Source organism: Trachinotus anak, unplaced genomic scaffold (genome assembly GCF_046630095.1).
Source record: "Trachinotus anak isolate AG129_WGS33_773 ecotype Australia unplaced genomic scaffold, CSIRO_AGI_Tana_v1 ptg000028l, whole genome shotgun sequence".
Lineage (NCBI taxonomy): Eukaryota > Metazoa > Chordata > Actinopteri > Carangiformes > Carangidae > Trachinotus > Trachinotus anak.
Genome location: NW_027273879.1, coordinates 11,851,313 through 11,879,250, shown reverse-complemented (window position 1 = coordinate 11,879,250; position 27,938 = coordinate 11,851,313). Strand labels below are relative to the sequence as shown.

Sequence of the window (27,938 nt, the reverse complement as noted above, 5' to 3'; positions counted from 1 at the left end):
ACCAGGTAGCACAAATGAACAATTTATTCAACAGTTTTAAAGATAAGAAAAGACACTCAAATTCACAAACACATTTTGTTAAGAACTGTTTATAGTAATACTGACTAAAGACACCTATCATGCAATTTCCATTAATTTTTTTAGCAACCCCTTGTGCTTTATTAACCATTTTGTGATTAGATTTTAATACCACACTACAACAACACTACACTACAACATGGTGCAAGTGAGAGAGGCCTCACACAGCCACCGCCTCCCTGACCAGGTAATCAAAATGCCTTGAGCAAATGTGTTCATGAAGAATGAAGTGCATGAGTGATGCAACAGCCATTTTTTGTTTACATAACTGCTGAGACAGTCTTAGACGGAGTTCATCACTGTGTCAAGAGTCAAGTCCTCACAGTGCCTTTTCAACAGCGCAAGAGGAAACTGAGATTCACAAAAGATGACACAAGCCAAGCAGACATTATTAGTTGTCGGTTTATTGTAGCATGCAATTTCAAGTGCTAAAATCGTCCTGTTCATAATTCCATCTCTCAGTGCAAACACAGAAGCAGTATGCTGCTCGGCCAAGCTGTCTGTAAGTCAGTGTAATACAGGTGAACAAGCCAGAAAATGCACAGAAGAATCATCGGTCAGTCAAACAATACTCAAACAGTTCCATCAATCATTAATAGCACATAAATCATCATCACCATAGGTTAGACCTACTCCATTCCTGCATTACCGAACAGTTAAGTAAAAGGGAAACCTTTCACAATGTGATATTTCCAAGGAAATAAATGGAATACGTAACAGTATTATTCATTATGGGGACATTTTAGATATGCTGTCTCTTAAGGATTTTATTTTCCTCATTCTGAAACATTACACAACTGCCCCAATGATTTAAACATTTAAATATAGCTGATTATCACAGGTTGTATAAATGAGCGTCTATACTATAAGTCCATCTAATGATGGTGCCAGACTGTATACAATGACGGATGTGTACCATCTCTTAATAGTTCATTTACATTTCAATCGAACAATAGATTCGCAAATAAAATGTCTAATACAGACATGAATAGTCAGAAAACATCAGTTCATCATATGTTTCACAATCAACAAACAGGCTTTTTCCCATATAATATAGAATGATGAGACACTTTCTTGTCTAATAAAAAATTTCAACAGTTTCAGCAAACTCTCAAATTCAAAACAGAGAAGCAGACTTAGAATATACTAAGGAGGAAAAATACCACGACAACAACCAAATGTGGTCATAACAATAATAGTAATAACAATATAATCTCTATTAAACAATAATTAATCTTCATGAGCAAACAAGTAAAATGCTGCAAGCGAACTTCAGCACTTGACGTGGCCACACAGTGGGCATGTGCAGAACTCTTACAGCGCTGGGTGTGTTGTATCACAACTACAGAATCATATCAGTACTCCTCCGCCATCACAAGAGGGACTATATCACATGCATGAGGCAGGATGCAGGGAGGACAGAGGTGGTGGGGTGAAGGAAAGTGGGGTGGGTGTCGATGGGCGGGGCTGGCACTCCACTTGGAGTGCACCTGCTGGCAGTGATGGGGCGGAAATTAGTGCAGTGCAGTTAGCCACTACAGCAGTGCCCAATAGACACTTTTGAAGGAAACAGGGAGTATCACTTTGACATAAGTTCAATACTCACAATACTGTTTTTACATACAGTAGTGCCCAGCCCTTTCCCATGAGAGCAAGAATAGCAAAGTCAATATTGATACTGAGAGGCAAAAGAAAACACTGGCAAAGTAAACACTGGCAAACAATATAATCATCTTTAACACTTTAACCCATTTTGTTTTGGGTGAAAGGATCAGTTATCAACAAGTGAAATGCAGGTAAATACTTCCACAGAATATTTAAAGTGATGAATATAGAAAAAGCCAAAGTACTAGCTGAGCAACTTAAGTCTTCCCTGAGCGATTCAGACAGACAAGGATCTAGCCTCCTCTAATGGAACAAAGTAGAACTACAAGAGAAGTATTTTACTCCTCAACTTGACTGAGCCTTTTCCCTCCTCGCATAGCGTACAGCTGAGGAATATGAAAAGCTATAGGAACATTGCAGGGATTGATTGTACTGTACTGTACACAACATGGCACTTAACGTTACATGACTTCAAAGCTGAAGTTGTAAACAGATGCAGAGCGACAGTGGGTAGCTGAGGCTAATTTCATGACTTGGAGCAGCTAAATCCCTGCGCCAGCTCTTGCCTTTTACAGGTCGGAAATTAACACTACAAAACATTTTTTTCCAAAAACACTATTATCACATCGAGTCACGCTGAATTGTTCAGTCCAGTTCTTCATTTTCTCTACCCGCTTCTCTCAGAAGTAGGGTGGAAGATAAGACAGAAACCTCAAAAAGGTCACCAGTCCTCCATTTCAGAGTTCATTCTCTTTAAATTGTAACTCAAACATCCTTTTCCTCATATGTACAGCCACTCTGCCATCCTCTAAAATGGGATTTAAGCTATAACTTGAGGGGAAGGATGCTGCTACTTGCCTCTTGTGAAGTTTCTGAGACGGTACAGTAGCTTAGATGAGAGGGAAGCAAAGAGGGAACTTGAAAGATTCAAAGATTAGTTAACCCTCATTTTCTCTTTCTACACAAATCTCATAAGATTTAGAGCGGGTGTAAACAAAATCAGTGGAGTCACCATGACTTTAAATCCTGTGTATATAAGATGGGCTAATGTTTCATGCTAAGGTCTTTAAGACTAAACCACACATGACAATATGCCTCATATCTATAAAAGGGGCTGAGGCAAGGTTGGTCTGTATGGAAATCGCCCATACTGCACAAAATTACAGTGAACTAGACTTTGGTGGATTACAGTGTACTGACGACAGCACATCTGATGGCCAGCAAACACAGAGAGAAATTTCAGGCAAGGTGATCAGTTTCACCGCGATTGTGAATTAAAAACATAAGAAACAAAAACAAGAGTAACAAAGATCCTGATACAAAATACCCCGACAAACAACTTCACAGAAGTTAGCAATGCGTAAAATAAAACAAACCAAAACTTTTTTTTAAAATGTTAAACAAAGACACAGCATGAAGAAACACAAGAAGTTGGTGTCCCTCGCTTTTGTAGGCTTCAGTTTGAAAACTCATGCGTGGCCTCTGAATATTGTTTGCACAGTACATGAATGTGACTGGGCTGGAGAGCGCGGAAGAAGCCATGGGCTTACAAAAATGTGACTTCCAGTGTTCAGTTTCTGAGCTCACGTTTATGTGTAAGATAACACCTCTGAAATGAGACAGGAGTCAGTCATGAGCGTGGACAAATGTCATTGTAGAGCCCAAGTTTTATACAACACCAAGGAGAGAAAGGCCACTGTATTGCATGTTTGTGTCGGCTGTGTGTGAATGACAGTTTGTGCAAAGATGTATTTTGTGTGGGTGTGGGTGTGTGTGTGTGTGTGTGTGTGTGTGAGAAAGAGAGAGAGCAGTGAGACTGTCCTACGATTAAATGCCAGTACCACTACAGGCACACAAAGATGAACGGTTTTCGAGGCTGATTGTGAGTGAATGTGGCTTGTAGAGAAAGCTACTAAATTGCTCCATCTGCAGCTCAAAATGCAATTTCCTCACAAAAAGAATTGCTTTGTATTCTTTAGTTATGCAGAATGAGTCAGCTGAGAAAATATGTTAGTATAGCTCGTATAGTAGTTGACTTTGTTCGTCCCTCGTGACTTTCGGCGATCAATGATCATTATCAAATTCAGTTTATGACTGTGTCATTGTGCTCTGTGATCTTGTGACAGTTGAGGGAATTTGAAGGTCAACATTTAAATCATATGACTCATAAAAGACAGAGGCTTGTTTCACTAGACCTCTTTTTTTTAAATTTTATTTTATGTGAGGATTGGGGCGTCCGGAGTATTATAACATGTATCTATTTGATGTTTCAGGAAATACTCATGAAAATGTGTTATGCAGCAACACAACAAAAACTAGAAACTAAACTAGTGGCCAAAAAAAAAATGCCTTAAAAATGATTGTCGGATATCCATGAAGTGGCAGAAAGTTTCAAAAGGGAATAAATAATATTAAATTCAATATATTAATCTGTTTAATTTTGTTTGGATAGCTATGTGGTGCTGGTTATAAACCAGTGCTGTTTTAAAGAAATCCTGAAAACTGAAAAATTGGCATTTGTCACTCGTGATGAACGACAACAAACTGGATGATTCATAAACCTCATGAGGTTATACATGTAGAAAGAGCAATCATGTGGTGACGATGCTGATCTTCACCAGCTCTCCAGCCTTTCCCCTAAATGTGATTTAAACTGCAAACATGGACAAGTTCAGCATCTACAGATCCTTATTAGGCATTCACACTAAATTCTCTGTGGAGCTATATATTGGTGAAAATTACTACTTAGGAGGCAGGACAGTGTGTTTTCTCTTGCCCCTTGCGGTGTGGCGCAGCACAGACTGGTGACCCATATCTGTCAAGTTTTATTTAGGCATATGATTTACAAATATGAAGGCTGGAATTAAATGGTATTCCCTTTAACCAGGATCTGGTTGTGGGCTAGCAGCTCAGCGCTAGCATGATACAGGTCACTGTCTGACTTTGTGTCCCCTTAGCTTCCATTGAGCAGCATCTCTGTCCCGGGCGTTTCTGGACAAGCCCGGGTGGAAGTGTCCCCCAGTCGAGAAGGTCCAGTCCGCAGCACCAGCTTGCCTACGCCCAGACCTCCTGAGACCAACCCTCCAGGAGACAGAGACTTCCTGGAAAAGAAAGAGAGGAGGAAAGGCAGAAAGCAAAGAGAGAGGGAAGAAAAAAGACAAATCAAATAAAAAAAAAAAAAATCCAGATTGTGGGCTGTCCTGTTTAACTATGGTTACCATGGTAATTCACCTGAAGGCCATCTTTTTCAGCAGGTGAGCATCCATCTTTTCTGTCGATGGACCCTCTGTTTGGGGGTGCTCCTCTAGTGGGGATGAGAGGAGGGGAGAGGAGCAGGGGGGTGGGAGGAGGTGGGAAGCATCCTGAGACTGTGTAGCCAGGTCTAAAGACTCCTAGGAGGCAAAGATGATCAAAAAAAAGAAAGATGAGAAGAAAGTCTGGTTACACTTGGATGTATTACATTTACACTTTAGTAATCCATAGATCATCACACCAACCTGAGACTTGATCTCCTGGTGGTCTGAATCCTCCATGTCCAGAGCGCACAGTTCCAGCTCAATGTCTCGGTCCGGGTCTGGTTCACTCTCAGCCCGCTCCCGGTCCTGGCTGTAGGGGGTCTGATGGGCTTGCAGATCAGAAACAATTTTCTCTCCACTGCCTATTGAAGTTCGACGGCCATGCATCTCTGATGCACACAGCTGCTCACTAAAAACACACACAGATACAAACAAATATAGAGTTGCTCTCTGGCTTTTAAAAAGTGCAGTGGAGCAAATGTAACAAAAAAATAATAATAATAATACAGTGGTTGAGAGAGCACATTCTTGGATTCAGTATCCTTGATATCTGCAGAAAGACAATAATGAGGGTAAAATGAAACAAATACAACATGGGTATGATGTCTTACATTATGCATTAATGATAATGACAAAATGTGGCATTACAGTACTACAATATTAATAACACAAATGCATGTCAGAATATTGAAAAATATGTTACAAGTGCATCAGAGACATCAGTGCAGAGGGCTTTCCTGACTCCTTTTCCTGCCTGCCCAGTAGGTTTTTACCAACCAGCTAGCAGCTCTATTTTTAGTGTGACCACAGAGAGGAAATGACTGCTACACAATGAGAGAGGCGAGGGATGGGAGATTAAGAACAAGAGCAAATGTATTAGGAACCAGAAATGAACTCGTATATGTGCCTCACAATAGTCAGTACTGTATGGGACATATTGTTCAATTCAATATTCAATACTCAGTTCTTTCCACGTGGAGTTTTTGTGCTTCCCCACAGTTCCCAACAGGTAAGAGAGAAATAAACTGCTACAAAAAAAAAAAAATCAAATGTGTTGTACCTCTCTAGGAAACTGGAGTGGCTGGAGGAGTCTGATCCTCTGGAGCTCCACCTGTAGTCACTGTGATCCAAGTGGTGGTTGTAATCTGTGATAGAAAAGCAAGCCATGCAAACAAAAATAGTCAAAGCCACATAAAATAATACGGTTAGTAGAGAGAAATATAATATGTGTATGCTTTCAAGATAAAAGATAGTAAAAATGTAAAACAGATGTATGATGAAATATACCACTTTTATACAACAACAAATTAAACAATTAAAAGGCTTTAAAAATAAAAATAAATAAATAAAATAAATCCTTTTTTCTCTCCCCGTGCGTGAATGCAGCCACCGCTTCTCTCTCTTTTATCACTCCTTACCTTTAAAGTTGATGGGTGTGGTGCTGGCACTGCTCTGGCAGGCTGTGGCCTGGACAGGGTCAGTGGTGTGGTAGCCCGTGCGTGACGCCCTGGATATGGCGCCCCACTTGGAGATAATGGGCCCCTCGCTGAAGGGAATGATCGGGTCCTCGTCTTTCAAGCGGCGGTAGTGATCCAGTGAATGCAGCCACCGCTTCCCGACACTACTGCCGCCGCTGACGCCACCACCACCTCCTCCACCATTACTGTCTAACTCCTGCGTGAGAAAAACATGGACGCTGTTAGACAGAGGATGCACACTTCTATCCGCTGAAACAGACAGTGATGCAAAACTGAAAAAATAATTTGCCGTTGGATGTGAGTCTGGGCGTCTGCGCCTCCCTGTGGGTGTGGGAAGAGTCTCACCGAGTGGTCTGAGCAGGAGTGAGCTGAAGTGTGGGTGAGTGTTTCGGGCTCAAAGGGGCTGAGGCAGGGGCCGATGGTACCACAAGACCACGGAGAGTAGTGCGCTAAACTTTCCTCGCCTCTGAACCTGCACCCCACGCACTGACCCCCGCTGCTCTCCACGTGCTGAAAGAGAGAGAGAGACGATTAAAAATGATGGTGAAGCATCTTCCTCTGCTTCCTGCGTGTGAGAGAGACTTGTTCATGTTGCTAACTCTAGATTGATCTGCTCAGAGTTCACAGGGATTATGAAGATTTGCGGATTTTCCTTGACTTTGGGGGCTTCTGAGGACAACAGCTACAACTTCTGCCACCGCTGACATTTAGCCAAGCATTTATTTTGAAGAGACAGAAAGAGAGAGAGATGTAGCAGTGTTTTGGAAAAGCAGCTGTTTGGACATTTCTCAATTTCTTCATAACCATACAGAGATAGCCGGGGTTGCACAGTGGCTTAGTGGTTAGTGCTATGTGTTGAAAGGTCTACATTTGTGCTCCACAGTCCAAAGACATGCAAGCTATATGAATTGGATACTCAAAGGATGAATGTGAGCCTGTATGATTGTGCATCCTGTGTCAGACCCTGCCTCTCACCAAATGTGAGGATAGCTCCAGCCCCGACCAAACCCTGCACAAAAGAAGTAGTAGATAATAGATACTTGGATTGACAATGTCACAGGTGAGTGAATAAGTTGTACATGGGGTGTGAGTCTAAGGAAGGTTCATACACCCCATATACCAACCCTGGTTGCTCACTAATTTGGATTTATGCTGCCGCTGCCAGTGCTGACACGCTGCCACTTCGCTGTCATCCCTGTGGCAAGCACCAGGCATCATTAAGCAGAAATAGCCAGTCTTTTTGCCCATGGTCTTGTTTGCTTATGCTTGTTATGCAGAGGCATTCAAATTAAATTGAGTCCAGTAAACAAACACTCAAAAAAGTCCTTGTGGTTTCTTTAATAAGAGCGTCATTTTAAAGTGGATATTGTCAGAAAAACGGCTGATGCGCTGTTAAACAAAGCTTTACCCAGCTGAAAGCCTGAGTCACTGCTTGTTAAAGTCTCTCCTCTCGCTTTCTCTGATCCTCTCTCTCTCTCTCTCTCTCTCTCTCTCTCTCTCACACACACCCACGCACGCACATGCACACACGCCACAACTATGCATTGCCATGATATCTTCCTCCACAGTTGCTAGGCAACTATCTCCCACTTAAATAGCATTGGACATACTGGAAATGCAAGCTTTTGGGATAGGAATTAAATCCAATATATTTAAAAAATGGTAGAATACATAAGCAATTCATTACTCACACTTTCATTTGGCTGCAGTGACAGTATTAATTACTGGTCATGGGAGCCTATAAAATCTCTTAGTGAGCGTTGTGTGTTTTATCTTTTATTTGCTTTCTACCTCAGTTCCAAAATCGATGGTGAAGATGGGGGAAGACTGGGAGGGTCTGTTGGTGTTGTGATGGTGGTGGTGATGAGCCCACTGTTCCTGCTTCCTTCTGAATAGATCCTCGTAGCCCAGAGGAACACGACCATAATCCTGCAGAGGAAGCGTCGGAAAAGAGAGGAAACGTGAGGAAGAGAAAAGAGAACAGATCATGATATCAACATCATGATATAATAATATATTCATAACATATTAATCAACAATTTAGCAATGAGGCCATTAGGTATCTAACACATTTGAGTAAGACCATAAACTGATAATTACCATTCAGAATCAAATCTGACCGCTGATACAAACATTAATTATACAGAGCGTTAAGTTCTCAGGTGTGTCTCAAAGGAATATTCAGATTTGTATCTAATCTTCCTCCATGGTTTAGGTGCACTGATTGCATTTCATGTTTGTGCTGTGCAATACAACAACCCTCACATTTGAAGCTAAGCTGGTCAGTGTCTTGTAAGCCCATATGGGCTGGGCGCCAGAGGTGCAGGACACTCAAATTAACAAACAATCCCATTATATACTGTACACAGTACGTGCAAGTGGTGGAAAATCGGACTGCATTGCAATATCCTCGCTGCAAATCCAATGAATTATTCTTTGATGAAACATTTTTAATTAAAGAACAATTTGTAGCAATTTTTTATACCGACTCACTTTTGGTATCTGAGCAATTATCGAGCATAATTTAATTGTGTTGACTGCATCTTCAGTATTGCGGCAGCCATACTGGTAATGCTATATGATGATGTGAGAAGAAGAGAAGTGAGTGGGGGAGGCAGAGACATATTTGGATGAGAAGTGGGAGGACTACAGAGGAGGCTGAAGCTACATACTGCAGCTCTGTGGCTGGCAGGGAAGGTAGAGGTGAGATGACATGTGGGTGTAAAAAGAGAAACCGAAGGAAAGAAAACGCTGCAGAAAAAAATGCAGTGATAAATCTGTTGTGTGTAAGACAGACCAACATCAATTCATACAGATGGCTTCACTGTGGATATACTGGATATTACCCAAGAGATGTGTCATGACATCAAGAAAAGAAACACAAAGAAAATATTTTTAATATTACCCTTAGCTGAGAGCATTACTTTTTAATCAATGCATGGCTCAGAGTGGATTATCTCTTTTATAGAATGCCCACTTATCAATAATTTAAACATATTGCTTTTTTAAAGCCTTAAGCTCTTTAAATAGATACTGCGTTCGCACTGCTACTGTCAAACATCACTAAAACAAGTGGAGCCTAATGAAAACCAGTTAGCACAGTTTTTACTCCAATGTGTCTTAAACTAAATCAGTGATGCTGACGGTACATCAGACGTGTGTTGTTATCTGAAAATAAATTCCTCCAGCCAGTCAGAAGTGAGCATTGGCCGTGGTGTAAGACATGTATTCTTCCACTGACCCTGTGTAGCCCTGCACGGTGTTCAGCTCCAGAGCAGTAGTTGCTGTCTAGAGAGTTGAATCTCTCCCTGAGTGGAGGCTGGTAGACAGAGGAATGCAGCACCTCTGGAGGCAGTGAGTTACTCCTGGCATCCTCTCTGTGGTACAGCTGTAATAGCAGTTGAGATGGTTATCAGCCAAGTTGCAAAATTATTAAATCACAAAGTAAGATGATAAGTAATAGCAGGCTGACCTGAGGCCTCCATACTCTCCTGCTGTCATACAGGGGAGCATAAACCCCATGAGCAGGAGCCAGCGGCCCATACTGAGGCTGCCCTGGGTGGGGATGGAAGGCAGGACCCATTCGATCTCTAGGTGGGTGTGGCGGGTACCCCGAGGAAGAGGAGGAAGGTGGGTGTGGCGTCTGAGGGTCACTGGGGTAGGAAGTTGGTGGAGGGCCAATGGAGGGTGGCAAAGAGGATTCTGGGACGTTGGACGATCGGAGGAAGCGAGCCATGCAGGGTTTGTGAGGAGGATGAAGAGTAGATTGGTAGTAAGAACCTGCTGGAGAGGAGAAGTGAGAGGAGGAAGCAAGAAGGAGAGAAGAGAAGATCACGTTCATTTACATTTTCCCAAGACAACAATTAATTTTCTTCATTAAAATATTCATTCAAAAACTTGACTCACAGGTTGGTTGATAATGTGCTGTGTCATAAGCAGAGTGGGGCTCCTGATAGTACAGCTCTGATGCCTGTGAAGGATGTGGTGCACGCAGCATGAACCCACCATGTTTGGGTATAGGAGCACCACCATCACCCCGTCCAACTGTGGTCAAGGGAGATGACGCTGAGGAGTGGCTGACCGGAGTCCTGGGAGGAGACATTGGCTTCCTAATGGACAGAATGACAATAGAAAAAGAAAGAAAGGACACAGGCTGACTGACGGGCTGAAACATAAGGTCAAACAGAACATAAATGTTCATGAGGGATTATTTCTCTCCCAAATCATATGCAAATATCCAATGTGAGCAAATCCACACATTAGGACTTGTAAATGTGGATTTGACTAGATTCATTCAAATGTAAATGAAAGAAAACCACATTTTTTGACACTAAAATCATCATGAGGAATGCAGCTGTTGTTATATGTAACACTGAAAAAATAACCTAATAATAGTAAGAGTTTGCATGTAAATATACATTTATATACAGTTTGTTTTTATATTGTGTATTAACTTATTACAATTATTTATTCAGACAAACCTGACTCCCCAGAAACAGGACTGCTAAACTGTAAGTAATATTAGGTTGGTCACATGGTTATAATGCCAACAGCAGAAGATATGGATAAATAATCTTACAGTTCCGTTGACCCTGATGTGGTTCTGTTGGTGCCAGATAGCCCATTGGATCCATTAGCCCCACTGGATCCATTTGGCATCGCTCTCTTCATTTCCTCTATCATGTCAGCTCCTCTGGAGATAAGCTGGGGGTGAGTCAGGCCAGGAACTCCCTCTGTCAGAGAAGCTGAATTCTCCCCTGTGCCTTTGAGCCCCTGCCCCACCCCTGCAGACACATCTGTGTGGATGTTGCCCTCCATGGTGAAGGTTTTACCCATGACCCCAGGTGCTAATGGAAATGCACGGCCCACACCACTGCTCTTCTTGTTTCTCAGTCTAAATCTGTGGAGAGAATAAGGATAATGATCAAATTCAGTACAACAGGGAAGAATTAGGTGTGTATGCGTGTACGCACACCTAATGTTGTTGGCACGAACACATTAGTGTTGCAATATTATTGAGGACCTCTTATAAATAAGTACATGATTAGATTAAAAAGATTAAAAGCTAATTAAAAAGGAGGTTAGGAGAGGCTCTGTAGTGCAGTTACATTAACATAAAATAATAACAACATAAAATAACTCTATTGGACAAGCAGACTTCTGTCTAACATCACATTTGTAACATTATGCAGTAATTTTAGTCCTTTTTTATCTTGAATATGGTGAAAACTGAGTCTTTCTGAGGTTATGTGAGAGCTCACTCACTTCTCCAGCTCATCCTGTGTGTGTGCGAATGTACAGTTGGTTCCTCGGGGACAGCCACCCTGCTGACGAAGGTCACGGCACATGCTGGTCTTATACTTGCTGTTGGCCTGAGGCTGAAAAACACACGGATATAGACATGAAGTATAATATTGAACAGATGCATCATACCCTCTGTTCTTCCAAAGAAAAAAGCGTTTTAATGCTTTTTCCAGCACAGCAGTTCATATTATTTCATTTATATGATTAATAATAATATATATTATTGAAACAGTGATATAAATTAACATAGAACTCTTTGAAGTTGGAAGCTGTGGTAGTTATAAAATTTTAGTAACACTTTATAATTATAAAGTGTAAAGTTCATGTCAAGATGTTAGTTAATGTTCACTCATCAAAGGGTTTATGGATATAGTAAACTATATCCGGGGTGATTCCATGATTTATTTGCAGACTGTTACAGCTCATTAAAGTAGATGTTAAAAAGCTTAAAATTTATGGATGGACTATGGTTGTCAAACAAACATCAGAGACACTCTGCCAACAAAAAGGAAGTCAAAGTCCACAAGCAAGGATGGACAGACAACAAATGAAAGCTGGCAAACTTCATAAAACTAAAAAAGCATGACCAGAGACTTTAATAATCTCCTTTGTGGTACATTCTCAATGGAAAACTAATTTAGTGTTTATGGCAGGGCTGCCTTTCCAAACTGTCTCTGCCTCCAAAGGTAAACATACAAAAATATTTCCTGGTTCAAATAGCTCAAACACGCACCCAAACACAACACCCCTGAACATTCAATAAGTATCAGTGTATGTTCAGCCATCTTTCATCTTATTTTCTAACATGGGGAAAGTAAAAGATTCTTTTAATCCAGACAATGGAAAACACAAGAGGTGGATACATGAGGGGAGTAATCTTGTGGTCTCTTTGGAGGGTCGTACAATGGTCAGAAAATATGAAACCATTTTGCCTGAAATTTTAAATAATCAGTTTATTCTGAATGCACTCATATATTCATTTATTTTGATTAGGTATGCTAGAATCTGTTTGAAAATAGCTGATATAGACACACAGGCCAGCTTCAGTCTCTATCCACTCCCCTATTCTATAGAGTATGCACTGTTAGCAGCCAGTTTCAGTCTTCACAGATGCATTATCTGCAATTTGTTATGTTATTGTAATGCTGCTGTATCAGTTAAATAATTGATACTTATGTAGTTAAGAGCCATTAGAGCACAGAGACTTTAACTGTTAACTGTAAGTTAGATGCCACCACAGCCAGGGGGAACAAATGTGCAGCAGGACCCTGAGCATCTTATCTTCTATGCTGATGGCCTTCCACTGTGTCTGGATGGAGCAGCAGCACAATTCCCCCTCCCAGGATGGTGTCTCTTTCCTACACTTTACTTTTATACCATGCAAATATTACCGTACATCTGTGATCTCTCACATTCCCTGCAACCCATCTCATTTCTGCCACTGCTCTAGTGTATTAAATAATGTACATTAACCATTACAATCTCATCCTATCATGTCAGTATACCTGAGGAGTGTCATGGCTCTTCTTGCTGAAGTTCTGTATGAATTCCACCAGTCCATGAACCACCAACTTCACAGCCAGCATCACACTTTCTAGCTCCTCCCATGATGGCGCTGGGGCATCTGCACACAGATCAACAATGTTGTCTGCTTAGTAAGGTATCTTATCAAGTCAACAAAGTAGCAACCCCTTGAAAGAATTTGGTATATATATCTCTCAGAGAACACTAAAAGAACTATAGAGATCATTCAGATTATCACCACTACACAATATGCTGCGACACATGAAACCAAAAGAAGTAAAACATGCGTCTTTTTTGGGGCTACAGTGATTCTTACAGCTTTGTAAGGCCGAACTGGAGGTGCTTTGAGCTAAACGCTAAGCTCAGCATGCGAACATGCTCATGATGACAATGCTAACACGCCGATATTTAACAGGCATAGTGTTCACCATATTAGTTTAGCATGTTAGCACACTAACGTTTGCTAATTAGCACCAAACACAGCTGATGCTGATGGATTGCCAAACAGTTTTGCAGGTATTTGGTCATAAACCAAACAAATGGTCAAATTCAAATTATCACCTGATGACAGGGCTAGATGAAAAGGGGACCACATTTCACGGCAATCCATTCAGTAGCTGGACCAATCCAAGTTTTGACCTAATGATGGCATTAGATGAAAAGTCGGGGGAGTTCTTGCAATTCATCCTGAGGGGAACATGAATGTCTGTACCAAATGTTGTGACTATCCATCCAATAGCTGTGGACTGACTGATACTGCCTTCGCCGCTAGCATCACTAAAAATGTAAGGTAGCATCTCTCCAGTCTACAGGTTTTATCAGGGAATCTGAACCATCCCTGTTAAGCAGCACTACAGGTATGTAGGTGGCACGATCTGTGACCGACAAATGAACTGTATGTGTTAATATACATAACAGAACAATCTACAATGAGGAAGAATGACATTCTGTCTTGATGCTTTGCCATGATGCCTTAAGTATTTTGTTGTTTCATGACAATATAATAGCCAAGTTTTGCAGGGAACCACAATACAGAACGCTTCTGACATTTCTGAATGTCACACATCAAAACCCTGTTTAGTCACTGTGCTTTGCTTCATAAATGTGTAACACAAGATGAGTCAGTACTTTTAATCTTCTGTTTTGGCCTTGCTAATTGCATTTTGGTTTGCGAGTGCCACAGCTTGCCTATTTCCTTCACATCTCAAACTCATTAATTTTTGTGGAACTGGACAGACTTTATTCTGACGAAGTGTTAATCATTCAGGCACATTAGTATTCCTTCAGATGAATGCTGCTACACAAGGTACCTGGATTGTGATCTATGTTGGCTAGTAGCTCTAGGTGTGGTCTAAGGCTTGTGAGGTTGGCGGGATCTCCTGTCCTCTGCAGAACGATTGTCAGCTCCTGAACGCTCTTTGCAAATGACTCTGGAGACTGCAACTGGAGCAGAAGATTAAGGAAGGGAGTCAGTCTTTGCTTCTGTTTTTTTTTTGGAGGTTTGTTATTCTCACCATAAGAAATTTCAAAAGAGAGTTAACCAGTAATCAATAGCTGAGAGTAATTTGGCAAGTGAAACACTACCTTGTCAATGATGGACTGCATATGTGACTTGTGCACCAGGTCTCCGTACAGCAGAGAAGACCACTGCTCAGGTGAGATGCGTAGGCCTGCCTCCATGGCGATGTGGACAATCTGGGCATCGTGTTCTCTCCTGAGAGCCTCATATGTACGAAACTCTTCCTTCAGCTGCATCAGCGAGGAGTCCTCATCACGCTTAGTCACCTGAGAGGGACGAGAGGACAGACAATAGAGGGAGAGAGAATAAGACAGAGGGTGAATTGAGGGGCAGGAGAGTGAGAAAAGAAACGAAGGAGAAAAGAAAGTATTGATATATTAGATGATTATTATATTTTTTGAGAGTGGGAAATGGAAGAATATTCGCCCAAAAATTAAACTTCACTCACTCTTGTATATACTATACATTTGTATACAGAACAATTACAATGAAGTAAACTGCCGCTGATCATTTTACATTTTGCATTCTCACCCAGCATGAACATTTAGATTTTTTAAAGAATTACAATAAATTAGTATATCTTCAAAATGTTTGAAGGCAGAAACTACTACGTAATTTATATTTGTATGGGCAGGTTTGCAATTTTGAATGCACAACGCAGAAATAACATTAATAAATCAATTTGTTGACGTTGTTTGAGTTGTTTGAAGCAGTTTCACATACATTATAGAGTTTTCCAGTAGCTAGTGTTAGGGTGACTAATAATAAATAGTATCTTGGTTTGGGAGGTCCCAAGTACTAAGAATCAGACTTCAGACTGAATTTACCTACCAGTCAGTTTATCTGTATGTGGTGTCTTCAGACTTATAAACTCTAATTCAGATCAGACAAAGGGAATCTCCCCTTCTCAGAATCTGCCCTATGAGTAATCATCACAAGACACCAGCACACTTACTACCAGCTATCTCTAACAAATCTAGCAAGTTCAACAGTCAAAATAACAATAGAACAGAGTCAGATTTCATTATTATCAAAGTTCTTGCTGCTCTCCAGCCTCTAGACAAATGCTCTGTTCCTGCACTTTCAGCTATCTCTCTTTGCATCTCTGTGTTGCCTGTCCCTGTCCTGCAAGGGGGGGCAACAAGGGCAAATATAGACCGCTGTTACATCACGAGCAGATAGCTGGCATGTCTGCCCTACCAGCGATGTCTGTCATCAGATAACAGGCACAGAAATACACCCACACAGACAAAATATCAGCAGATGCACATATCCTTATTACAGGTGTGACTTTTATGCAATATTATATGTTAGTATCAATATTTAGGGACTGATAATACTTAAATGTCAGACTGGGTCATGTTATTTTGGAGAACAATCTGCAGTTGAAAGGGGGGTTTCCAAAGCTCACTCAGACACTTTTTAATTTAAAAAAAATTTGATTTTTGTTATTCTAATCTGGTAATTTCTTTCACGGAAAACATTACACTTCTGCTGACAAGAATAACAGTTTTGGAAAACACCTCTACATAAAAAAGTATCAATTTGAAGCACTATCTCTTGGGCAAAGAAATATGTGGTGGTAAATGAGGATCTATTTAAATACCCTTCATTTAATCAGGTCATTTATTATGGCTTGGGTTCTTGGGACATCAGCAAACTGAGGTTCCTTTGTTCACTTTGACACAGATGACATTCGAAGAGCTGTTAGCTTCTTATTCTTATAAATGGAGGCGTTAATAGTGCAGCTTGCTCATATGTTCTTGTATGTGCACATATTTGTGGTTTTATTGTGTATCCATGTGCTTATGCACATCTATGTTCCCTGTTCAGTACCTTGAAACAGGAGGCCCTGTAGAGCAGCTGCACCACATGGCCTATGCTGGTTTTGGAGGCCTGGGGGAACCGAGCCTCGAGCTTCTGCACTACAAACAAAACCAACACCTTCCTGGACAGAGCTGAGCCGTCCTCCAGAGCCAGTAAAACCAGCTTCAGTGCATCTTCTTGCATAGCTGATGAGGAAGAGTTAGAAGGAGATGAAGGGACAGAGCGAATGACAACAAGAGGTGGGGGTGGTGGGAGGAAGCAAGACAGAGATAAAGAGAACAAGAAGAAGGCGTGAAGAGAAAATCAGGGAAAAAAATTCAGCACAAACACATTCAACCACAGGAGAGCATGTACATGCATGCCAACACTCCAAACAATGCATATTTTAATTTTCTCCACTGATCAAATAAAGGCTTTTTCTAACACTTAGAACCAGGTGTCCTCAGACTTTTAATTGAACTCATTCTGTTATCATGATGAGAAACAGTTTCCCAGTCAGAATCTGCCCTATGAGTAATCATCACAGGACACCAGGCACCAGCAACAGCAGTTGTCAGTTTGATGAGGCAATCTAAAATGGCAATTTCTAGTCACGAGTCTAGTCGACTGAAAGTCAACCAGTTTATTGAACTCACAGTCTGGATGTTTAACAGTCAAGTCACAGGTTTCCTGTAATCACATTTTCTAATGACTGATTATATCTTAGTTACCGTATATCTTTGTTTATAAATAATAAATCCTGTAACACTGTTCCCAAAACTTTGCATTGGCTCTTACTTGTACATTTTACAGGTCACAAAAGTTAGCTTAGAGTGACCTCTGTTTAATCATGCTGCCTAAAGAATTCACAGCAGCCTTTGTTATTTTAAAACCTAAATGATAGTTTGAAAATCTTGTTGATGATGGTTACAAGACAAGATCCAAAAACTTAATCTTTATGCTTCCTTATGCAAGTCTATGAGCTATGAAACAATGACACTTCTTCATTTGTCATATTCATATGTCTTACAAATCACATTACCTTCCCTCACAGATTTATGTGTTCCCGTGTTTGTCATGCACACTTACCAGGTCCCAGGAACTGGCATCCCCGCGCCCTCACCGCTGCCCAGAGGTTGGCAGAGAGCTGCTGGGGGTTCTGGTGCTGCAGGATGAGCTCCGTTACGGTTCGTTCCCCCAGTGACCGGCCCGCCCGCACCGCCCGTACACGGCCCTCCTCCTCCACCAGCTGGCAGTTCACCAAGGTCACCAGCTTCCTCTGCATGGGCCGACTGAGCACGCTCGGACTCAGTGTCGCCACACCTGCAGTGGGTGACACCTCTGTGGTAAAACAGTTTATCTGGGGAGTTTCATCACGACGAAACCATTTACTTTACTTATTGGTCATTTTCAATTTGATTGATTTTGTCTTAATTTGTCTAATAAAAAGATGTGAAACAAAGAAATGTCATCCCCAAAAGAACAGTGGAGCAGCAACCCTAAGTCTATTACAACCAGCTAGGTAGGTGGATTTAAAGGCTTCTTGGAAGGAATGAGCCTTAAAGCTTCATCTCAAACATCAAACCTCCCACCAAATTCTCCTTTTTTGTTATTCATGCGTATGAATTGTCTAAATTATGTTATTAGCCAAGAGTGATAAATGCTACCATTGGCAACTGGCTGCACAAAGAACCGGAACTACCAGTCAGTTTTAGTAAAGTTAATCTTTCTTATCTGGTTATGCGGAGAGCTGAATTTTCCTTCGGTGCCACAAAACTACAGAAGCTTTCAGGCGTCATGAGAAGTGTGAGAAGCATAAATGCCAAGTTACACAGGCAGCTAAACTGCAGCCCCCGCACATTAAACACGAAGAGCTTGATTCGCTTTCACAAATGTCCACAGTGCTGAAATTCTTGTGTGCGCAAACACACAAACACGCACACTACCTTTTGCTCCGCTGATGGGTTTTAAGTAGAGAGCCAGCTCTTCTACGCACACCCTGCAGACCTCATAGTGCTCCACCTCTGCTGCACTACTCAGGCTCACCGGTTGAACATCTGGAACCTAAGAGGCACACATCATAGCACACACATACACACAAAACATTGACACAGAAAGAGGACAAAAGTTGGAGTTTGTATCACTGTGGCAGTCTCATTTGACCCTCGTATAAACATGCCTCAATTCTTCCTGACTCACCTGAGCTCCAACCAGCTGCAGCAGGGCACAGTTGACCGGCAGCATGTCGATATCCGTGCTGATTGGTGTCTGATCAAAGGGGCAGGCTTTGCGGTGCAGTTTGTGTAGGCAGGTCTTACACACCGTGTGGGAGCAGCCCAGGCTGATGGGCTGGTGGCCGCTGCTGTCAAACTCATTGTAGCAGATGGGACAGGACAGGAACTCTGTCCACTGGGCTGCCTGCACTGGCATCCTGCCACCACACCACTGAGGGAGGCGTCGCCAAGCTCAGGGGGAATGCATGTCAACGAGCCCCGACAACAGCACCTGCTCGCCGATGGTGACTGTGAAGGACAGGACATAATGATGTATAGTAACTGACTAGTCAATAGTTGTCTTCCTGTGAAGCACCCATATCTGGATGCAGGTATTTAAACAAATAATAAATGAAAATATAGTAAAACACAGCTCTAATAATTAATATAATAATAATAATTATGATTTTTGAAAATACTGTACATTAATAAAATGTTCTTATATTTATAATATACTACTTACTTGTGGTTAAAGTTAATTTCTTAGTTTTTCTGCACTGACCAGCACAAAAAGTAGGTAAACCACCATATGGCACAACTCAACATAATAAGAACATAATCCTAATGCAACATAATCCTATTGTGCATGTAACATAACCTCCAAAATAGCTTGTATACCATCACTGAAGAGTGTTACACGGAGTGCGAATTTTACAATGACAAACGGAAGGGGCAAAAGGCAACCCAGTACAGTGCAGACACATGCTACAGTGAACTGAAGTGTTTCAGTCCTTACAGTACCTTGCCGTGAAATAAATATAATGGAAAGTACTATATTTCCCCCTGAAATGTAGTAGAGTGGAAATATAAAGTAGCACCAGTGTTTGCTAAAATTAGATAATATATGACATTTTATATTGGTAATAAAAATGCCAAGCCAACATTAGAAATGAAAGGTCAAATTAGCTAAAGTGTAACTTAAGGCAGTAGTAACTAAAGTTAAAAACTAGCTAAAATTATTGCTCATCCTTAGATACTCTAATTCAGAAACTCAGAGGGCAGGAAAATAAAGTGTATTAAACAAACGAGCTAGTTAGTTACTGCCACTTACGTTTACCTACACTGTGTGCAGGTAGCAAAGACCAAAGGACGTGAGCCACACAAGGTAGAGCTGAACAATATACCAAAAAAAAAAAATCATTTTGCAGTTACTTTGGTAGATATTGCAATTGCAATATGAGTCATGATTTCAGTTGTAATGGTCACTTTTGCATTTCATTTTCAGTGGAAAAAATATTAAAATGATGATGTGATTTTTGTTAGGTTTTGTAACAAACAAGCATGTTCCTTTATGTCTGCTTTATTTATGTTATGTTGTGACAAATTTGACCTTTATCAAAACAATTGCAGTTCCAGTGATTTGGATATTTCACTTGGTCATATTGCAATTTCAGTAATATTTTGATTAAATGTTCAGCCCTACTTTGTAAGAACTAACAGATCAAGACACAGTATGTAGTAATACCTTATGTGCATGGTGTCCAGCAGATAAAGGAGCAGCATCAATATTATTACTCTTTGAGCACACAGCCAGTCTTCAGTGTCTTTCATCATAAAAGTCAGAAACGTGTTTAATCTAATGTGGGCAATAAATCTGCTCTCTCTCTCTCTCTCCCTCTCTCTCAAAAGAAGTAGTCGCCAAAATCTCAACCCATATTGTATTAAACAGCAGTACATAAAGACCTTGCTGTGAACACAATTACTGTACTGCATTGTCGAACTCCGATAGTCCCACTGATAATTCTAATATTGCTCTTGAGAAGCTGATACTAGCCTCCTAACTCCAAGCAAATCATAAATCAGAAGAAAACACAAAAAACTAAACTAATTTAATGGCACTAAATTTATAACACATGAATAACTGTAAACCAGCTTTGTTTTCTAATTCAACAGGGTAATATATGTTGCAAGAGTGCAAAAGTTAAAGATCTTTCATGAACCCGAAATTAAAACTCCAGGATTGAGTACTGCGCAATAATTTAAGAGCAAGATCAGTCATGCAGAATCATCTTGGCTTATCTTCTCTTCTTCTGTTTGATGAAGGCTGAGCTCATGTTGAATCATAATAACACTGCATGAGCAAATCATCATACAGACTGTTGATAAACACAGACAGTATCTGTGGGTTAAGAGAGATAAGGCTGAATAATACCAAGTTTGTAGCCCAAAGGCTATATTTATGTCAAATGTTCCCAAGCATCTTTTACAACTGACTCTCATTCAGTTTAAATACTTACTTAAATAACAGACTTTCTGTATATTCAGTCTCTGGGTATAGTCTATAAACACATCAGCATTCAAAAGAGGAAACGCGGGAGGGGAGATTCATGCTTCAGCTGACCAACACCTCCACTCCACAGCACATGAATGCATGATTCATTTTCTGGAAGGTATATCAATGTTGTTTTGTTTTAGCACTGTGGCTTAAAGCCTCAGAAATTTTAAGAACTTCAGATTCTACTAAGAAGGGAAGTGGTTACAATGGGGACCAACAAAACCAAGTTACTTGGGAAAAGTTTATGTCATCAGATCTAAATGAGCCCCATTTACTAACTGACAGCTTTCCCTGTTTAGAGCTGCAGCTTAAAAATCCTCCTTCTTATGGGTGATGAACCCACAAAAACACAAACATATAGCAAAGATTCTGTGATGATTCATGAATTCATACTTTACATGAATTAGATTGAGCAAATTTCTCAATTCTAGTGAACTCTAGTCTCTCATACTCAAATATTCCACTCTGTACAGTTTTTGAAAACATGCCATACCGGGAAATGAGCCTGCTCTTACATAACAATACAGTACAATAGGGTATTTTGTTACTCTTTCTGTTACCTCCTGTATTCTATTTGATGTATCATCCGAAAGCAAAACCTTACATAAATACATGCAAATATATATATATATATTTTTTTTTTAAATCCTTTTGACTCAATCGTGTGAAGTGTTTTGGACACAGCGTGCAGACAGCCAGCACCTGTTGCTTTTAAAGTCTGTTGCATCTGTTCAAACTGCTCACCAGAAATAACAGCTGGAACCCTCAGAGAACAGGTGCCACAAAAAAGCTTGAAAATGATCTATTCAAATGGGGTTAGAGATACAGTAAAATAATGCACGCGCACACACCCACACATACACACACACACACACAGGGAGACAGGTAAAAAGAAAGAATAACGGAAATTGGAGAGGACAAAGCACCTCAGTTAACTGACTTCACTGGTTTACGCTGCAACCAGTGTGGGAGTCTGTGCAGCCATGTGTCCACTACATGTGCACAGAACCTTATTAAACTTATGAAAAAGAGGATGTATATTCATTTGTCTCTAAACACTACAGTGTATGTCTGTGTCCCGTGAAAAAAACGTACTACACGTCTGAAACAATACCAAGAGAAATTAAAGACTCCCCAAGTTTTGGAGGAATAGTCTGAGCCTGAAAAAGAAACTTTTATGAAAAATGAACTTTCAATAGACTCTCTTTACAATATGAACACACTAGCTAAGAAAATAAGATAGAAAGAGAAAGAGGAAATGAACCGCCAAATTAACCTTCAAATCTACTCAGGGTTCCATCACAGAATTGATATGAATGTCTACCGTTTCATATGTATAAACATTTACAGCCAATCTAGGGCGACCTGCCAAGTATCACACCAGTTTCACGCACCTTCCAAGCTGCCCGCAGCACACGGAGCCCGCGTTGCCTCCTTGGCCGCGTGGACAGCTCTGCTCTGTCCCCGTGGGTCATATTTCCTTCCGCGAGGAGCCCCTAATATAACACCAATTACCGCTATTGTAGCCCACAAAGTGATGAACCACCGTGTGAGGAAGGGTGTGGGGGAGGCGGGGGTGAGGTGGAAGGGGGGGGGGGGGGGATTTTTATCTTGGCGCCTGAGGCTGGATAAAACTCCCCTTTCCTCCGTGAGCTTGCAGATCAGGGAGTGGTGCAAACTCTAGGGGCAACTGCTAACCGTGATTCACTGGCTGTAGTCACGTTGGCGGCCACCTGTTCCCGCTCTGAGCAACTGCTACATCCTGTTTAACAGAGTCCCTGGCAGAATACAAGAAGCCTGGCCTTAGCTCGCTCTCTACCACTGTCTGTCTCACACACACACACAAAGTCTGTACACTGGCACACCACAGTTAGAGATTAATAATACGCACCAACACCTCACATTACAAGTGGAGTATTATGCACACAAAACTTCCCTCAATTGCATGAATGGATCATTACTGACGTATGCAAGCAAGCAACATGCAGGCACACACAAGAGAAGCCCCCACAGTCATGAATAAGTCCAGTCTTGTGACAGGGAGAGGTGGGTGTGTTGTATTATTACAGCAGACCTCAACTTCCTCATCAGGCTCCTCTCCTACTCAGATTATTTTAAAATGGGGAAATCGACCTAGGAGCCCTGTTTTCGTTTTCTTTCCCTTGTTTGTGCCTGCAGCTTGGTACCTAGAGTGCATAACTCAGTGAAGTGAGGGGAAACTTGAGGATGTGCCATTTTAAACACATCCCAGCATTAAGACAGATGCATCACATTACACGTCCACCTTTAAGAGCAAAATATCCCTGAAATTGTTGAAAGAAGGCTTTGTAGATCTAAGCACTGATTTGCTGTGCTGCCCTGTTGAGCCACCCACTCTACTGAGAGGAGGATGAGAAGTACATTGTGTCTTTACAGCCAACAGTTGGCGAGCTATCATCTGGCTCAGGACAGTGAGTCCTCACTTGGCCCCCGTCTGTGCGGGGGAGGGCATCTGGAGTTTCCTTTGGCATGTCTCAGACAGAAAGAGAAAGAAAGAGACTGTTTTGAGCGTGTTTTTTTTTTTTTTTTTTTTTTTTTTAGAACTTTAAGGTATGAAAACTTTTTAACATATCAGCCCATCCTCACTTTTCAAGTCTTTTGGACATAGGTTTAGGTTTTATGATTGGTTTCAATTTAGGTTAACTTAAGGGTAAAGGTTGACATTCTCACATTGCCAGATCTTCTCACCATGTTTGAGCAGTGCCAGTGAAGGAGACGGGTAGAAAAAAACAGGTAAAATTATTCTGGCATGCAGCTGAAAAAAAAAAAAACGTTTTACATGATGCTTTACAAGAATCAAAGGACATAATTGTTCACAGCCTCATGTCCTGCAATATACAATTCCACAGGTGAAATCTTTTTGATCTTTCATTTGCACAATCCAAGTTTTCACCACAGTATTCAGTCATTATTTGGCCTGTTAGCTTGTGTCCTTGTAGTGAATGTTTCCCATAAAAACAGGGACTTTGAAAACTGCAACTTAGAGGGAACACGGAAGGAAGCAGAATACAACAGTCGACCAATGGGAGGCTTATCAAAGCGGTACACACCCACTAGACATGAAGGATCAGGTTATAGTAGGAGTAAGAGCTAAGGTTATGCACGTAGTAATGATAGATCGATGTGGTTGTTATGACCAAATGTGTGTGTGTGTGTGTATTCTGGGTTCTCTGTGCTTCCTTTGGGGACATCAGTCTCTGATTGTGCGGTGCCATGACATTTAACTGTCATTTTGCAACTCCTACTCAAGTATTTCTGTAGGCCCAGTAGAGTGAGGTGGCACAGTTACCTCTATTGTACCCCAGTATCTGCAGAGAGACACACCAGGGACGGCAGCACCACATTAATCTGTGTATAAGGAAGGTGACTAATGGGTTTGTGTTAAGTGGAGAGTAAAGTGTTTGATGTATTTGAAAAACTGACTTGATAGATTAGCTTTGACAGGTTTGGAGCTCCCTCATGACCTAGAGGCCTAAGACACATGCCATATAAATGCAAAATCTCTGGCAACTTTTTTTTTCTTCATCCTCTCTTTCCCCCCTCCATGGTTCCTGCCAATCTCACCTACAAACTGTCAAATAAAGGCAAGAAAATATCAAAAAGTTTGGCCAGTTTGTAGAACCACAACAACCAGTGGCAGCAATAAGGCAGGAGCTGTCTCACTGTGGTTGAATTAGCCTCGAGTCATCTGATGGGTGTGTTCATACAAAACATACAAAAAAAAAAGAGATAATAAACGGATACATGGACATACACGCTACACACACCACACACACACAACACACACACACCCACTCCACCATGGAGCCTGAGTTGAAGTAATATGAGCACTGCCAACTCCTTCTCACCGCCACCGAGACCCCAGAATTAGAACATTCCATGAAGCAAGTGTTTGCGTGTGTGTGTGTGTGTGTGTGTGTGTGTGTGAGAGAGAGAGAGAGAGAGAGAGAGAAAGAGAAAGAGAGAGAATAGGCATATAACTGTGTTTGATATCACGGGTTGGTGTTTTCACCTGAGATAGTTCACAAAAACTTTTCAACAACTGAGTCACTATTACTGAAGAAGCACATCAGCCCCAAACAGCAAAAACAGCAAATATCCTGGTCTCACTCTGCAAGATAGTATCACTACTGTCTGTCACTCACTTTATGAAATATGTCCAACTTCTGCATATACGCACGCTGTTTTAATGAGCCGGCTTTGTCTTTTACAACTCACTTAGATTCACTTTCATAAATGTGCTAATGACCTTTTAAACACCCCCCCCCCCCCCCCCCCCCCTCCAAACTACAGTACGTCTCACATGTCCCACGCAGCCCCCTCAGCAACATGAACTACAACCAGAGGTTTAACATAAACTCAACTGCCTGCACCCTCAACACAGCCTTCAGGGAACAATGTAGTGGGTTTCAGCACAAAAGTGAAACTTCACACCCACCACATTGCTGAAAAAAAACCCTGAAATACCGTATTATCTGTTTAAAGTCATGCAAGCTAAGAGGAACATACAGTAAATTGAGGCTGAGTCCTACAATTGGTTTCACAGCAAAGTGAAACAAATTAAATAAGATTATGTTTACATGAACAAAAACTCTAAACTTCCTATTTCTGTTGGGTTGGGAAGCAGCACTTCTCGGCTGTAAAGTGAAAACAATGCCAGTCACCACAGCATGCACATAAATCATGAAGAGAAAGTTAAACTTTAACGCTAAGAACTGACAAAGCTTGTTAATCTCTTGACAGACTCTCAACAGGCACACAAACACCGCACAAGCGGTCTGCAATGAGAAATCACATAACGTCACAACAATCACACACTGGCATTATCACACACGCGTTTATATTTTGGTTTTTGTATGGAAACACCAGTTTGTATAGTGGCAAAGTGGGTATTCTGCTCTGATATTTGCAATGTGCTGCTCCATAATTTAATACAGGATTACTACAGTGGGTTCACCATGTCTGCTCTCTTGTTTTTGAGTGTACAGTAGGGGTATGTGGGATTATTTATTCATTATGCCTGTCATCGCAGTGTGTGGGGGTAGTGTCTGGATGGGAGAGACAGGGCGAACATATAGCTCACATGCTGCTGGATTACACAACATACACACAGTAAAGGCCATCTTCATTACGCCTGTGAGATGTGTCTGCAGTAACAGGAGCTACATGCAATCTTAGTGAACCATCAGTTTGTTACAGCCTTGGATAACATTGTCAGAATATCAGGTTGCCTCCAGTTGCAAATCAGCAGGTTATAGAGTAACCTCCGTCACGACAGGCTGCTGCATACTTAAACTTTATGATGACAGTGCTGGATTTCAGGCTGAAGGCTACAGTAAATAACATGCAACACCTGAGCTAAAACGACCCCACTTCCGCTCAGGAATCACTTCAAGTAACGTTCCTCTGTGGATTTGCACAAATTCCTATCACCATGCTTGGGACGTTCAGCACCAACCAGTCTCCACCATTACAGCAGCATATCTACAGTTTCATGCTGCATTTAGAGCATGCGATGAGTACCTTAACTCTTTCTAAAAAAAAAAAATAAACAAAAATAAACAAAAACAAAATAAAAAAAATAAAAAAATGGTTTGCATTGGCAACTCACTATAAGGAACGGGCCCATGATTTCAATGCAACCTGCTTCTCGTAATATTCCATCAGCACCAGTTGCAGGAAATGTTGATGAGCTGGAAGCCGAATAGTTCCAGATCTAATTATAGAATTTCTGAAATCTGTAGCTGCTAAAAGATCTCCAATCTTTAAGCTAAGAGAAGCAAAAACAAGTAAACCAGCTTTGAACACATTAAACAAAATCTCGATTGGAGGAGCATGAGAAAGTAGCGCTCACCTCTGGATAAGTCACTTACCTCACGCACTACACCAGAGCACCAGAATAAACATATTCACAGACATCCACGGGAGCAGATCAAAATAATAATTATTATTAAAAAAAAATAAAAAAAATCTTCATCAGATGCAAAACAACCGCAGCGGCCAGCCAAGGGAGACAGCTCTTGATGCGAGAGCGATTTGGCGCTGCATGTCAGCGCATTAGACGCAGGTCCCTCGGTCCAGTTTTGATCCTCTGCCCCCCTTTAATACGTGATGGACGCGTTCAGCTCAGGTACAGCGAGCCACACACCCTCGGCTTGACATACCGGGGCTGAGGAGATGGTCGTATCGCTCCGCCGGTGATGGTGCCTTCACTGCGCTTCGCACTCACCACCGGGCCGCGCAGTCAGAGAGCCGCTGCACGGCCACGCATCATCCACACACGGCCCGGAGACGCGGTTTTGATAAGTCGACCCGACGGTTCATCAAAAATGGCTCGTGGGTAATTGCCAGAGGAGCAGCGAGGGGCACTATTTTAATGTCGTGGGCAAGGATAAAAAAGATGTAAAGGGGCAAGCCGGAACAAGCCGCTTTTCGAGGCGTGGGCTGTCTGGTTTTAAAGGAACAGACCGAGAGGCAGCGGCGGCGGCAGCGGCAGCGGCAGCGGAGGAGGAGGAGGAGGATGCGCTTCGACAAGTGCGCCTGTCGAGGGGAAGTTCACACACAAACAAACTCATGTAGTTCCCGCTCGCTTTATGGCAGCTCCGCGTTTAGAGAAGTGGTCAAGAAGAAGAAAAAACACGGCTCAGCTCAGTGTGCCTTCCCCCGTCTCTAGAGTAACACAAAAAATATATATTGAATTGACTTCAATTACAGTTATCATAATTAGGCTATTATAGCATT

The 27,938-nt window shown here is 41.5% G+C and overlaps 1 protein-coding gene across 3 annotated transcripts; it reads right to left on the bottom strand.

Moving 5' to 3' along the window:
* Positions 1-6: 6 nt before the first annotated feature.
* rc3h2 (ring finger and CCCH-type domains 2) lies at positions 7-27,781 on the bottom strand. Of its 3 annotated transcripts, none has more exons than XM_071465691.1 (20): positions 27,071-27,781; positions 18,810-19,132; positions 18,557-18,674; positions 17,700-17,933; positions 16,641-16,816; positions 14,870-15,070; positions 14,596-14,728; positions 13,267-13,385; positions 11,723-11,835; positions 11,037-11,357; positions 10,364-10,566; positions 9,930-10,237; positions 9,699-9,845; positions 8,249-8,386; positions 6,803-6,967; positions 6,398-6,653; positions 6,040-6,124; positions 5,181-5,388; positions 4,915-5,075; positions 7-4,784 (listed from the first exon to the last, which is right to left on the bottom strand). In XM_071465691.1, the coding sequence occupies exons 2-20, from the start codon at positions 19,038-19,040 to the stop codon at positions 4,637-4,639; spliced, it is 3,465 nt and encodes a 1,154-aa protein (XP_071321792.1). In that variant the 5' UTR covers positions 19,041-19,132; positions 27,071-27,781; the 3' UTR covers positions 7-4,636. The 3 variants fall into 3 exon arrangements, with proteins under 3 accessions (XP_071321792.1, XP_071321790.1, XP_071321791.1); XM_071465689.1 differs by having other exon boundaries at positions 9,930-10,240; positions 27,071-27,779; XM_071465690.1 differs by lacking the exon at positions 27,071-27,781 and adding an exon at positions 22,553-22,736 and having other exon boundaries at positions 9,930-10,240.
* Positions 27,782-27,938: the final 157 nt, after the last annotated feature.

Excerpts from the sequence above, each read along its gene's own strand:
- rc3h2 (XM_071465689.1), bottom strand. The coding sequence starts at position 19,040 with ATGCCAGTGCAGGCAGCCCAGTGGACAGAGTTCCTGTCCTGTCCCATC. Across the intron at positions 16,817-17,699 it reads ATGCCAGTTCCTGGGACCTG|CTATGCAAGAAGATGCACTG; the intron begins GTAAGTGTGCAT and ends CTTCCTCATCAG. Across the intron at positions 6,654-6,802 it reads ACTCCTGCTCAGACCACTCG|GAGTTAGACAGTAATGGTGG; the intron begins GTGAGACTCTTC and ends TTTCTCACGCAG.